This window comes from Calonectris borealis, chromosome 3 (assembly GCF_964195595.1).
Source record: "Calonectris borealis chromosome 3, bCalBor7.hap1.2, whole genome shotgun sequence".
NCBI classification, from domain to species: Eukaryota; Metazoa; Chordata; class Aves; order Procellariiformes; family Procellariidae; genus Calonectris; species Calonectris borealis.
In genome coordinates, this window is record NC_134314.1 from 46,681,110 (window position 1) to 46,695,772 (window position 14,663).

The 14,663-nt window shown below is 39.3% G+C and overlaps 1 protein-coding gene across 11 annotated transcripts in view; it reads right to left on the minus strand.

Moving 5' to 3' along the window:
• The window catches only part of USP45 (ubiquitin specific peptidase 45), a 59,274-nt gene that overhangs the window by 18,116 nt on the left and 26,495 nt on the right, over nt 1–14,663 (minus strand). For 8 of the 11 annotated variants that reach the window (XR_012672962.1, XM_075145547.1, XM_075145542.1 and 5 more), the window contains one exon: nt 2,457–2,544. Coding sequence is in view for 8 of the 11 variants with exons in the window: in XM_075145547.1 (XP_075001648.1) it covers nt 2,457–2,544 (88 nt within the window). In the remaining 3 variants the exon portion in view is untranslated. Of the gene's footprint in view, nt 1–486; nt 2,192–2,456; nt 2,545–14,444; nt 14,622–14,663 lie in introns of those variants that run through there. The other 3 variants (XM_075145551.1, XM_075145549.1, XM_075145552.1) reach the window with 3 other exon arrangements.

A 14,663-nucleotide genomic window follows, 5' to 3' on the forward strand; every position in this document is an offset into this window, starting at 1 on the left:
AAAAAGGGAGCCATTATACAGCACTCAAGAGGTTCTCAAGAAACTATTAAGATTTTCAGGGAACAAATACTTTCCATTTCTTCCACGGTTGGGGGGGCAGGGAATGCTGAAGAAAAATGGACTATTACTGATTGACCAGGATACGAAATACTTGAAGGCAGCTAAGTATCTTTCAATAGCCAGACTTCAATGACTGTGTTTGGGCATTTTTTTGTATTCTTTCTGTTTACTTTGTAACACTGCACATTTCAAAGTTATGTTAGAAAACTTTAGGAGAGAGACAAAACTTTTTATGAATCTATATAAACGTCATCAATATTTGCTCAAACAATCCTAAAAATTACATTTTTGAAAGAAGAATCAGAAAGAAGCAAATTCATACAGGTGAGCTGTAGCTGCAGCTGCACCTCAAAACAGGGGGTGCTTCCCCTTCCTACTTCTCAGCTGCCCGGGGACAAGGGGATGCTGTATTCCCGAGACACGTACCCCGGCAGCAGAACTGCGCCGGCTGGTACAAAAGGCGGCTCAGCCCAACCTCCGACACGCTGCGGAGAGGGAAGCCGGAGGCTGCATCAGGTCCGCAGCCAGAGAACACTGCAGCGTGTATCCTGTCGCAGGGATTACCGCCTTTTTCCTGGCAAATGTCCTGGCTCTCTAATCCACAAACTCTAGTAACATGTACGAGTCTCTCTCATTGGTGTGCAAATGACATTTACAATTACACGTGTCACTGAAGTCACACTGAGAGCAAAGTTCCATTCTAGAGACACATAGTGATACCAAACCTTCTGCAAGTAAGTCAAACCCTATGCCCTAACAAGAAAAGAATAATAAGTAACTCTTGTTTGCAGGCAGCAAATAACACTTTCATGCCATATATTACAAAAGAGTTACAACGACAGCGTTGGAGGTTCGGTTTCCAGTTCAGGCACCCATCAGACCAAGTCATACTCCTAACTCCTACCTTACGAGTGTGTGACCTGGCTTGTGAATTAACTCCCGCTGCCCCAAGCTCAGCTTTGTTCATCTTAAAGCCAACAATATACTAAAAGGACTAATCAATAGGTAATTCATGAAGTTGAGCACCATAAATGGGTTTAGGGCCATAAGCAACCCTTTTGTTGGGATTAGTGCGTTGAACCATTTATTTAGGTCAAAGAAAGACATAGTCTTTGAATGGGCAGGGCGCTGCTGACAATGGCAGCAGACATTAATCAATTAGCAGCAGGGTTCAGCCACTTCAGGCCCCGGTGTGAAACCATCTCCGGCCCACATTGCTGGAAATGGCAGACACTATGTCATCTTTATTGTCGTATCGACAAGCTTTTATCTTAAAAAATCCACTTGTGTACATATGCACTTTCTAACTTTTTTTACCGTGGATAGGGGACAGTTCAACACTGGTGTTGGAAAGCCTTTTTACGAGATACAAAACCACGGAGAAGAGGCAAAAGTGGAATGTGGTTTTTTGTTAGTTCCTATAACTAGTGCCATGTTATATATCATATGTATTTCTCATCAAAACTCCTAGGGTTTAAACAAAATGAATCCCGGTAGGGACAGGGAAGCAGGGACGGCCACGTTCAGCCCTCTCGCAGGTGGATGGCAAAGCAGCCGGCTGCCCTTTCAGCAGGGCTGTTCCCTCTTCCGAGAGTAAAGTTTAAAAGCGGCGTGAAAGAGAATGGTTAGCGGCGGTAACCCCTGCGACAGGATTCTGGTGGTGGATGCGTTGCTGCTGGCCGTGCCGTCCCCAGCCGGAGCCCGCCTGGTGGGGAGGCCACGGGGGCAGCTGCCGGGCTCCGGCAGCAGAGCCGCTCCTGCCGGCGGCTGGCCCTCACCGCGGGCCTGGCGTTGGCCGTTTGTTACGCCATCTACAGACCCGAAACACAGGATAATTTAAAAAAAAAAAGAAGACTGAGAGCTTTTACTAGCACCGTCCCTGGCGGAGCAGCCCGAGGTGGTGAGGGCGTGCTTGCAGCAATGCACCATCGGGGCAGCAGAGTGTTTAACTGCAGGGCAGGGTGGGACCGACCTCTCCCCCACCCCCGTGACGGGGCCGCAGAAACACTCTACTGCCCCAAAGGTCACTTCAAATTCTCACCATCTTCCATTACTCTTTTGTGGTAGCTACTGTAGCTGTCACTGCTCTCTAGTAATAAACGATTCAAAAGGCAAACAATTCAGATTCCTAAAGTTATCACCATCTACTTACCATACTCTTTCTACTGCTGACTGAAACTTTCATTCCAATCAGCAATTTTAACACATCAACATGAACATTAATTAAAACGTCTTTCAAAAAAGTCATTATTCTTCTCAAGATAACAAAAATAGCCACTCTTAACTTCATTAAGTACATCTTTAAAACACTGGGAACATGAAGAACATTGAAGCAATGACTAGTAGTTCATCATACAGTCAAATAAGTTCTTTAAAAACACGCACAAAGACACTACCTTTGTTTCTTCAATCCTCATCGCATCCAACAGATAGTGCAGAAGCTCCTGGCTGTCCTGCTGCTGGAAACCCTTAAACCGAGGAGCCCTACGAAAGATGCAGTAAGGAATTTAAATTTACCTTGGGAGGTTCTTAATGAGACAGTGTCTACATCAGACTCTTGTTGGATGCCAGGGGTACGAGTTGGTGCAATCCCTGCTGGACCTAATTGGGGCTTTAGGAAGCTCCTGGTGTGGTTGCAATTACACCAACAAGGCTGCACTTTCATCTAGGTAGTATTTTGACCCTATTGGGGATGGCTTGCCTAAAATACAGCTTTGCCAGTAGAGTTTCATCCATGCTAGCAGCACTTTGCTGACAGACTATACCAGTACTTCTGTATCACCAGTGTCATGCAGGAGACTTTCAAAGTGCTTAACCTCCCTTGCTATCTCACTCTTCTCTCTACCAAGAAGAAATCTCAAATGTGCATAAAACAGTCCATCTATAGTAAACCAGAAACAGCGCTATAGTCTGAATTGGAAAAGGATGATCTTGAAACGGAAGTGAAGTCACAAGGTTGTGCATCAAACAAACAAAGAAAAACTGCGGGTCAGAATCCAAATGAGAATTTCTTAACTTCTCAAACACAAGTATGTATAACCATCTCTTCCAAAAGGCTCCACAATCAATCAATCCAGTAATCTGCAGCTTACTGAACTGAGTGAACAGTCAATGAGTAAGATGGTAAACAAGCTAAAAGTAAGTAGCATCATATAAGCATATGGATTTCAAATGCTATTAAGAAAACAGAAGAGAAAATTGTAATAATATGATAATATATGTAATTTACATCGTATATATATGTATATACGTAATTTATATGTAATAAAATACATATGTAATATATGTAATATATGTAATTTACATCGTATTCAATTAGTAATTAATATATGTAATATATGTAATTTAGATCGTATTCAATTAGTCTTTTATTTATGCTAAATTTCTTCAACTAATATTACAGATACCAGAGATAAATGCTCTAAACATAGGATTTCCATTCTAAGAGCATTGCTAACAAGAAAAGCCAGGGTTTGGGGTGGGGATTTTTGGTAGGAAGAGTTAATCACTCTTCTGTTATCAGATAAGAGTTACTCTTACAAAGTTTTAAAAGGACCTTTTAGCATCGTGAATTATCAACTCACATCATATCCACATCCATACTCATGCTCTACAGTCTAACAAACTGGAATACTTCACATCTGAAATTCACATTAAACCATATAGTATTACCAGAAGCAAACGAAACGCAGCTTTATACCTAAAGTGGAAAGAGCCCAAAACTGATGAGACAATCTTCACAGTTGTTTTGATTCAGCCAATACATCTGAATCCAGATTCCAAAAGCTATCAGGTCTGCAAAAGCAGGTAATAAATTGGCTACACATTGTCTGATTTTTTCGCCCCAAAGCTGCTTACGGGAATTGCATACCCAACTGGTTTTGAGAGCAAAAGAAAATCTGAGATGACAGAGGTTGAAATTTCACAAGTCTTCCACACTAATTCAAAGGAACCTTTCTGATTCACCCATCATAACAGCCAAATATATAAAGTATTTTGCTCCCACTGCATATTGAATACAAAAACATTACAAATTTCAGCTTTTTTGCAATTCCTGAGTGCCCCAAAAAAAGTTATCTGGACAACCCATGGAAGGTCATAAAGTATCCATACTTTTCTGTCATTTAATATCGCTACGTTTCCTATCACCATTAATTTACTTCACTAATGTGAATAGCCAACATTAAAAAGAAAATCCCGATACCATGCTCTTTTCTCACGCTAATCACGTTTAGAAGACAGGGGATAATGTGGTCCATCCCCTCGGGAAAACCTTTTAACCCTTGGTAAAATCTTTTCAAGTCTCATTTCCGTGCCACATCTGTAAGCACAGGTGGCACATATGCCAGCCCCAAGCCCAACAGAATTGGTTCCTGCCCGGCAGCCCCCCCCCGGGGATTTCCCTGGCCATCCCCAAAACGGTGGCGAGCAGCATCTCCAACTGAGCGTGTGAAGTGGCCTGCAGGGGAAAGCCAGGAGGCTGCAGCTCTCCAGCTGTGATTTTGTTTGTGAGGTGAGTGATAAGCACTTCTTGTATAATCGTGTGCCACAGCCATCCTTTTTACAATAAAGTTGAATGAAGGAGGGTTTTTTTGGTTTGCTTTGGTTTTGAGATCCCCAATGAGCTAAAAAGCATTAGAGCTGCAACTGAAAAAGATACTGCCTCCTCATCAATAACAACGTCACTACCTTTTGGATGCGCGATACTGAATGTCTCAAATTCCCAGATCACAAGCCCACCTTCTAGAATAATATATACTGGCTACTCAGGTTAAACAGAGATCTAAGTAACCAAAGACTGCAACAGTTTCTTGGGAAAAAAAGAAAGAAAATCTACGTACTTCCAAACTTTTCATCTCTAGAAACTAAAAGTCTTGAAGGAAAGGGTCTACATGCCTTGGAAAATACACATCTGGTGTCACCCTTGTCCTCTCAGACTACACCACCCTTGGAGCTGTCCTCCTCGTGGTGTCTGGCCACAGCACCAGCAGAGGTGAACCAGCTTGCGAGCCAGCCCAAGGACGCAGAAGGGACACTGAAGCTGGCTGAGTTTGTACCGCTACGCTTTACTATGCAGGACAAACAAAAACTGAAGGCTCCACAGGAAAGGCAATTCTCGTAAAAAGACCACCAGCAGCATCCACATGAGCCTCATCAACCAAAAGAGGAAAAACCTGTTTAAGGCTACGCCACCATTTACACCAGTGATGTTTTAGTCAACTGCACAGGGGTAACGTTGCACCTGTTCATAAGCCAGGCATTCAGTAGTCTCAATCACTGCTATTCAGAAACTGTAGATCCCTTTTGTACTACTCACAGCATCTCAACATACTCTAAATATCATATTTTGCAGGCACAGATTACATAGAAATTACAAAATACACTTGTGAATATGTGGATAGATCCTTAAGGTGTTATCCTTACTAAGATAATCATAGCTAGAAGGTTTCTCATAAACAATTTAGATCTCCAGCTTCTTGTAACACCAAATGAGACTGTGTAAATATTCACTATTAACATACTTCTACTCACATTAACTGTAACTGGCCAAACCATGCCTGTCTTTCCAGACAAGTCACCCTTTAGATCTTCAAAGTCTTGGACCAATTCATCTAAAATTGGATTTGAAAGGGTGGGGGTTTTTGCATTTCCAGTAATGCCACCAAACGGCAGCTGTGGCTCTCACTGCACAGTGGGAAGAGCACAAGCAGGCACAGCCATGTGCACCCCTGACAAAATACAGCACAGGAGGCAACTGGCTGAGCAGGGCTCAAACAGGAATTTTATCAAACTGGCAGAGCAGCCAGAAAAACCAACCACTTACTCGGTCACTCCATTTTATTATGCGCATGTTGAGTCAGTTTTCATATTCAGCCTCAGATTGTGTGCTTTGGCCAACCGGTGCATCGCGCTGTAAGTACCTATCACCATATTCTCAAGGCACAATAATCTTCCTTGCCCAGCCATGCTCTTCAGCTGTTCTAGGGTTCCTGAAGATGCGGTTTCTTTCCCACTCATACACTAAAGCTGCTCAGGTTTGCCTCAGAAATTTGTGCTTATGGACAGGAGAAATTGAAGGCGATCACAAAACGTATCAGACGTGCAACGTGCCTACAACAGAAAAACTTAAAGCTGGGCAAGATGTCAAGACACCAGGATAGGGCACAGCAGCCCTGGGCTACAGGCAGGACAGTGGTATAAGGGTCTCAGTTTTGAACTGCTCGCTGGAGACACTTTGAGGTGTAACTGGAGAAGGATCTAAGGTGATGAGGCATCTAAGGTCAGTGCCTAAAATTAAGTGGAATAAATCTGGACCTGCACATGCAAAACAACATGTTCACATTTACAAATATGATACTTTCACATTTGTACTTCATATCTACTTCTTGACACAAAGTTGACAATATCCCTAGTTAAAAATGATTTAATGATGCTGCTCCAATATGAGGCTTACTATAAAATCTGGAATCAGCAGAGTGGGTGATATTTTTTAGCATTCTTTTTAAAGCTAAATTTTTTTTTGCATGTGCAGGTCAACCTAAAAAATTAATTTCCAATTGAAAAAAAATCCATTAATTCAAACTTGAAATACTTTTCTTAAAAATTAAATATTTTGGTTTAATATTATTAAAATGCAATTTTTTTCTACTATTAAAATAAAATGTTTCATTTCTGATTAATTTGATTGTAAAAACTAAGTACATTCTGAAAAGCACTGAACCTTTATTTTGGATCCAATAAAACACTCAATATACATTAAAAAAATAAATAATGTATGTACCTGCATGCACATGTTTACATGCATGCACAGTTTCACTTTTCAATTTGCTAAAATAGTTTTTTCATTGTTTCTTCCACAGAATGGCCAGGAATCTGAAAGAATCTTTTTTTTTTTTTTAACCCAGATGCCGAAATCAGTTCAATTCTGAGAAACCTAGTTAGTTAGACACAGTATTATCATTAGTCTTATTTGTGAGAAATTTCTTATTTTCCTGAGACAGTGAGAATCAATGAGCATATTCAGCCTATCTCCTCCAATATATGCACATTAATAGCTCCAGTGTAGAGTGAGAAAACAAAATCTTGCATTTACACAACTTGGATCCTGGTACTAATAGGAAATTTTTTTTTTTTTTTGGCCACAGAAGCAGGGCCAAAGCAAGAGACATTATAGTAATAAGGAAGAAAAATTAATAATTACTTGACAAAGAAGCAAGCAAAAACTCCATCACTGCTACAGGAGGCTTTTTCATTGTAGACACACCCCACAGAGACCAATCTTCAATGCAAATCAGAAAAAAGGCCCACACATACCTTTCATTACTGTTTACGGTTTGCAGTGTAACCTCCCACTGATGAACATACAATAATCATTTCAGATGAAAATTAATTTACTAAATGATATTTCAAGGGAAAATAGTTTACCCGTATGTTTCACACCATTTTCTTAGCTTAAATGAAAGGAGGAAAAAATTAACTCAGCCATAGTAAGGTTTGAGTCATTTACTTGGACTGGCAATGATGTCATTGGTAGCACTGCTTAACATATAGTTAATCTGTCATTCATGTACACAGCATGCTATGTAATGTTGTATATAATTCTAAATATCTGGTGTTCTGTGAAAAAACATTTCAGATTAGTGCATTTGTTTTCTGGGGGGAAGCCACAAAAGAAAACCAAAAAACAACAATAAAAAAGAGGAGGGAGAGAGGGAGGGAATTTCACACCACACAATGCATTTACTGGAAACTTCCTACACTTATAAACCAGTATTAGGGGAAAAAAAAAGGAATTAATCCATGCTGATACACAGAAATCTGACAACTAAAAGATGTGCACTCTCGCCTCCTTGAAAATATGCTTCAAGCGAGATCCTTGGCAAAAGTGGGGGACTTGAAGATGGTTGGTTGAGTTGACCGCTCACAGATGTGCTGACATATGGAAGCCAGTGCCAATGCGATACAACCTGTTGTACAGTGTCAGCAGGATAATGACAGAACAGGTTGAACTCCTGCTAATGGCCATAAGTGGTGAAGGACAACTGTGACATCTACATGCATACTACTTATCTAGCTTCTTGTTACTCATCTGGAGACCAGTTATAATTGCTTGATTGTCAGTTAAAGAAATATTTTTTTCACGATGATTGACTTCCTAGAATGTTTTAACAACAAAAATTACATAATAATATAAAATTTTAAAGGAAAACAAAACCCAGTCCTCTAAGCATTAATACTTTTAATTCCTGTCTTATATTCATTTGAGAGAAATTAATCTACCCTTCAAATGCAAAATCGGGACACAATTACAGTCATTCAATCGTACTGCGCAGAACAGCCATACCTTTACTGTCTCTAATAAAAATCCTCTCCAAAATCATCCTTTCACTAATTACTGTTTTTGAGCAGAAGATATCCTAATACCTTGGAAAAGTTCAGAAATGATATTAAGTGCCTGGAAATAGAAAACAGAACATACTATTTGATTTTTTCCGGTAGCGCAAAATGCAGAGGAATCCCTTTAATAGTGCAGTACCCTATAGAGAAGCAAAGTAAAATGTTTACTTAACATTAGCCTGAGAGAAGAAATTCTGCTTATCTGCAGATGATGTTAATCTCTCAAGACTGATCAGTTACCAATGAAAGTTACAAAAAAGCCTGTGAAGGGCCATTTTATAAAAGTTTCCACAATTCACAGGACCTACCTTTCTAGGTGATATGATAAAATACCTATTCGCTGTCATTGTGGAATAGCTAGAATGAAAATTTTTGTTCTTCCTAAAACAATCGTTCTCATTAATGATCCCAAGCTATACACAGCACTATGACAGAAAATAGAGCAAAATCCTACAGCATGATTGATCCCTGTGATTAACCTTATCTTTAACCTGCCCCACAGACAGAGTTCTGCTACCACAAGGTGCTTGGTAGGCAAAAACCGAACCAAAACAGGCTCATCCCCACATGTAACTCTAATAAATAACAACAGACATGCCTGTCCTATCTCGATGGCATGGATAGACAGGATTTCGCTCTCCTTTGGACGCGGTGGCTCATTTCTTTCATCTTTTTCTGCCTCACCTTCCCCAAAAAGAGAAAATGAGGCACCATCACTTTCTTGCAATGCACCAGATCTCTGGTACATGAGCAAAAAGCAATTGTTAGAAGTAGCTCTGAAAGGACATAATAGCTGACATGCTACAACAGAGCCATTTTCCACTTGACCATCAGAGGGAAAATACAGCTCTTTTTACCGAGTAATGGAAATACCTGTCTGGGGAAATTTCTTCCTGACTACCAGCTGGTAGCCAAGTGAAGGCCTTTATGCATGAGGTCTTGTGTCCCTATAAAAAAAGTTTTCTCTTTATATGGACGTCTAATTCTTCTTTCTTCCTTTAAGTCCTGCTAATCTTTTCAACAGTGCTTGTGACAGCAAGTTTCGCAGGTTAGATCTATAGAATGTTAAAAAAAAGAGACTATTTTTCCCCTGGCTTTAAATCTGTTGCCCTTTCAGTTCCACAGACAGCTCCTTGAACTCTTATGAGGGCAGTTAAATAAGCACAACTAATTTATCTTCTATCATTTATTGTCTTTTCTTGCTGTCATGCCTCCTTTTCATGTCCTCTCCTGTTTAAACTTCCAATATTCAAGTCCCTCTTGACGTGAAGGCTTCCTGGTTTTGTTACCTCTCCCTAAAGCTCCAAATTGGCTTTATCTTGTCATGCTCTATTCTAGTTAACCTGAACATTGCTATTGAGGATACACCTCCACTGTACCTAACGAAATCATTGGTTTCCTCCTTCATTTTACCTACAAACATTGCTTATGTAGTTCACCCATACCACACACATCGCAAATACCTGTGTTGTCCAAAATGCTGCACAGGTCTTCCTCCTGAGTGGAAGAAGTGAACACAAAACTCAGGAACAAATGCAGATGATTCCTGCCAATGCACGCTACTTATATATGCATTTAATCTACTTTGCACTCATAAATCTCATCCATCCAGTTTTGTCAACTTATTCCTAAAATTAAGGAAACTCTGACAAGGTTAACTGAAATAAAGACGTGCAATCTCTCAACTGCTGCTGCATGGAGAAGAATCAATCTCCTCTGTCAGAGAGCTCCTCAACATGATGCAGCACCGTCAGCAAGGCATGTGGAAGCATGACAAGGACCCAAAATAATCCTGCACAACTGGTTAAGGAAACAACAACCGTGTGTTCTGCTGCTATTATTTTTAAATGGTGAAAGTCAAATGGGAAAAATAAGCAAGTTGGAAATCTTTTCTAAGAAGAGATTTTTCTCTACAGCAATATTATTTTAAAAGAAAAGTCTCAAAAAGACTCCTAATAAATGAGAAAAATCCTGTTTCCTTGTCCTTCCCCTAAATCTTATACAACATTACCTTAGTTTCCCTTAACATTTCCTCTCAGAAGTGATAAATGTGGAATGCTTCGCATGTTGTTTAGGTTTCCCTCTAAAACTAGCTGCCTATGATCTCTGTTCTGTCTGCCCCACATAAACCTCTGTCTTGAGTTCTACTTTCTGCACCTGAAAAGAAAGGATGAATACTCCCTGGGGAGGGAAGACCTATGTATATTTTGTGACCACCAATAAAATCTTTGTTAGGCAAGTATTTTTTCCTGCATGTTAATGTAGCAATATAATACCCCTATAAATAATTATTTGGTGGAGGTTTGAAGCGGCTAAATTCTGTAACTACTTTCTGGACTCATCACTTATATGCTGCAACATTTACTGGCCACACAAATCTAAGCTTTCTTCCACCAATAAAATTATTCAATCATAACAAATAAAGGAAATAAAATTTATGTCCTCTTAATACATCAATGTTGCATTAGTCACTAAGTCTCCAGATAAGTCAGAAGTCTGCAGTCCTGATATTCAGCATAGTGGAAAACCAACAGAAGGGCCCTGTAGCTATGCTCACAATCTGTCCTTGCAAAACATCTGACAGCTGCAACACTAACAAAATTAACAGTGGATGAATTAGTACCAGACGCTAAACAGTTGCTATAGAAAGACTCATCCATTTCTTTTCTTCTTCTCCCCTTCTTCAACCTGGCTAGCCCACCACTTGATAAAATTAACAGTCAGTATCATTTTTTTCTTTTGTTAATTAATAAAAAAAGCACCACAAATACGCTTTCATATATAAGATGATGAACTTCACGCCGCGATATCCCTGGACTCTTAAAGACGTAGTTCCTAGTTTAAAGCGCGCCTGCTCCCTTTGTTTACAGGCTCTCCCTTTCTTTACAGCATACCTAGTTGTATTTCTACATGCCTTCGCCTGCTCCTTTTCTGCTCTTCCTTCCTTCCCTGCCTTCTTAGGTCTTCTTTCACTGAGCAGATTTCAATTTTTGAGTAAGGATGTCCAGTTCAAATGTGAGCATTCAAACTCATACTGCAACATCTGAAGCAGGTGGAGTTCTGTAGTCCTACAAGGACATCAAAAAAATCAACTCTGGACATCAAATTCAGAAGTGTTATTCCAGCACTGAACTGGAAAGGAGGGCAAGTGTCAGGTGTTAAATTATACAGCTACCTTTACTATATCTTGCATCAACTGATCCAACATGAAAATATGTCACCATTCAGCTAGGAGATTAAAAAACAAAACACCACCCAAACTCATCAATACCTATATATATAAAAATTTATACACATTTTTATATATATAATCCAATTGCGTCATCAGGGAAAAGTGACCATTTTTAAAGGATCAGCCTTCTGCTACAAATGAGAAAAATGTTATTAGGAAATTGCTGTGTTACTTTTTGGCTAGATAGCATACTATAACAGTTCTGACAAGTAGATAGATCTAAGTATATGAAGAACAGCAGCATACCATCACCTGCTGACAGTGTCAGCATTTTAACAATTCACGTTTGTAAGAAGCCTATTAGGATTTGGAAGTGACTATACTAAGTACTAAGTAAAACGTCTATATTCTGCATGGCCACTCAGTGTGCATGTCCATGTTTTGCAAGCTACAAGCAACTACTCAAAATAATGTTATGGTAAAGACTGGGAAGACAATTCCTGGGTCACTGAGTCCAACTCTTGATATCATAGACAAGTACATCCTATGCTATCTGTACAATCTGCTTCGTAAATTCTTTACAGAAGAAAGGTATGGTCATATACTGTAGACTGGGACTGAGACAGCAAGATCTGTGATGGGGAAAGAATAAATTAAAAAAAAAAAAACACAAAAACAAGGTTGCAACTGGAGTCAGCAAACTTTTATGTAAAATATATAAAACCAAAACATTATTATTAGAAGGCTTTCCCCATGCCCTTCTCCCCTGTAGTTAACTGACTTGTCTTTCGCTGACATATCTCTCTGAATTATGAACTCTTTTTTTTCAGTGGAGTTCTTCCTTTTACACATTCACCCTGTCATCTCTTTAGGAAAGACGCTGTTTGCAATTTACTTATTCAGTAAAAAGAGTTTGTGCTAATGCACGTGAAGACCACAAGTAGTGCATGCCTTTAAGATTACTTTATTAACACGACTTCTTCGGAGGATTCGAAAAGCAGTTTATGGAGAATGCTGCAGCAACACAGACTTCTTCCTAGCTAGGACTCCTGCAATCTTGCCATGCTCTCTCTCTCATTTCAGCTTTGCTAAAGAGTAGAAAGCCAACTTTAAAAGATGAAAAAAGGCTTTGTAAAAATGGCATGACAAAACGCTGCATTCATACTGTTTAAGTTAATATATAGTAAATGTAATCAGTTTGCAAAGATAAAGATTTCCCGTTCTCCTACATCCACCACTGCAGACTGCTGAATTTGCTGAAATTCTCCCTTTCTTCTTTCGTGCTTACGTCACCATCAATAACAAAATAATCAAAAGACTAAAACCTTCTGTCATACCTGTGCAGCCACTTACCGCCCCTGAACACCTAATTTCTTGCTAACAGGATGTGGCTGACACTTTTGTTATCGATACTAGAGCTAGTAAAGGATTCATATCTAAGTTGTGCTCTGCAAGGCTAACAAAAGTAAAAAGTAGGGATGAAGGCAAGAGATGGCAGAAGCTGATGGATACATGTCTAAACAGCAAAAGTCTGCTGCCCACATTAAAATATGTTTCAATTTTAGCTGGTAGTTGAAGTATATGCCCATCTTAAAGATCAAAAAATAACAACAAAAAAAGAACAACTAGATATCTGAGATTTAATACCAATATATTGTGTAGCCATCACTTGATGACTATACAAACACACACACACAGAGCAGATACAAAATAGCTATCACTTCAAAAATACAACGCCATCTGATATGCACTGCACCGTGATTATTTTACAATGAGTTTGCTAAGGCGGGTTTCAAAACATGTTTTACATCATCTTTTCCCTTCTACCCTTAATACTTACAGAGAAAGAACTACTATTCCTATTTAATCATTTCCCTTCCATTTCTCGATTGTTCTTATAATCACATTTTTGAGTCAGCCCCAAAACAGGAGGAGGAGTGAGGAAACAACATATTTTTCTTACCTATATGTTTTTCTTCTAGGTGGATAATGCTAAACAGAAGACACTGCTGTTTCACTCAAAATCACTAGAAGGACACTGTATACACATTTGCTTTTACAGCTCAAAAGAATCAAAAGGAAGTCAAGTACAAGAGAAAAAATGCATTAAGTTTCTGAAGTTTAATTTTTAGTATAAAGCAAAAGTAATAACTGATCTCTTTACCAGAATTAAATTGTCCCTGCTCTAGTCTAAAAGCTTTTGTTTCTTTACACCATATTTTAAACCCATGCTTGCACAGCAAGTTTGCCCTGGAACGCCATGGTAGGAGGCTGCAACTTTCCTCCTAACTCTCTGGCTGCAGAACGCTTAAAATTCCATACAATAATATTGTAGCAAATAAATTAACATGCATTATTCGTTGTTTTAAATGTGAGATTCATCTATATCATCCTCCAGTTACTCTGCTTCTACAGCTTCTTTTACTTGTAAAGTCAATATTTAAATATTTGTATCAACTTTTAAATATGTCTTCTACAGGTGTTTTAAAAAGCAAGATTCTTTGCATTATAATTGAAGGCACCTACAAAGCACCACTGTAAATGTTTTCCACGTCAAGAAACAGGAGTTTCTTTAGGGCTTGTAAGCTCTTTGCAATCTGGAGCCATATGCCATTTCAGTACTGCTTCAAGTCCTCACTTGTTAGACCCTTTTTAATTTTGAATTGATGCCAAGGTCAGACGTCATAGCAGAGGTTTCCCATTTAAAAGCTTACCCTTTTTTTCAAAATACCTACATACACTTTGCAGTATTAGCACAGCTTTATGCTAACATAAAACAAAACCTGAAAGGTAATTCTATTTTCTTCAGTTTTACCATGCCTTCTTCTGCCTCCTCATGCTGAGTTCAAAGCCCACTGAAAGTTAGTGGTTATGGGCTGGGCCATAGGTTTCATGAAGAGCAGGTACAACCCTGGAGCGCAACAATGAGCCCTGCAACTTTAAAACATGAAGAAGACGTTTTCTGGACTGCCCGGACAAAATCTAATGGCACCTTAGAAAGGACAACCGACATGGCACACTTAGAAACATATCA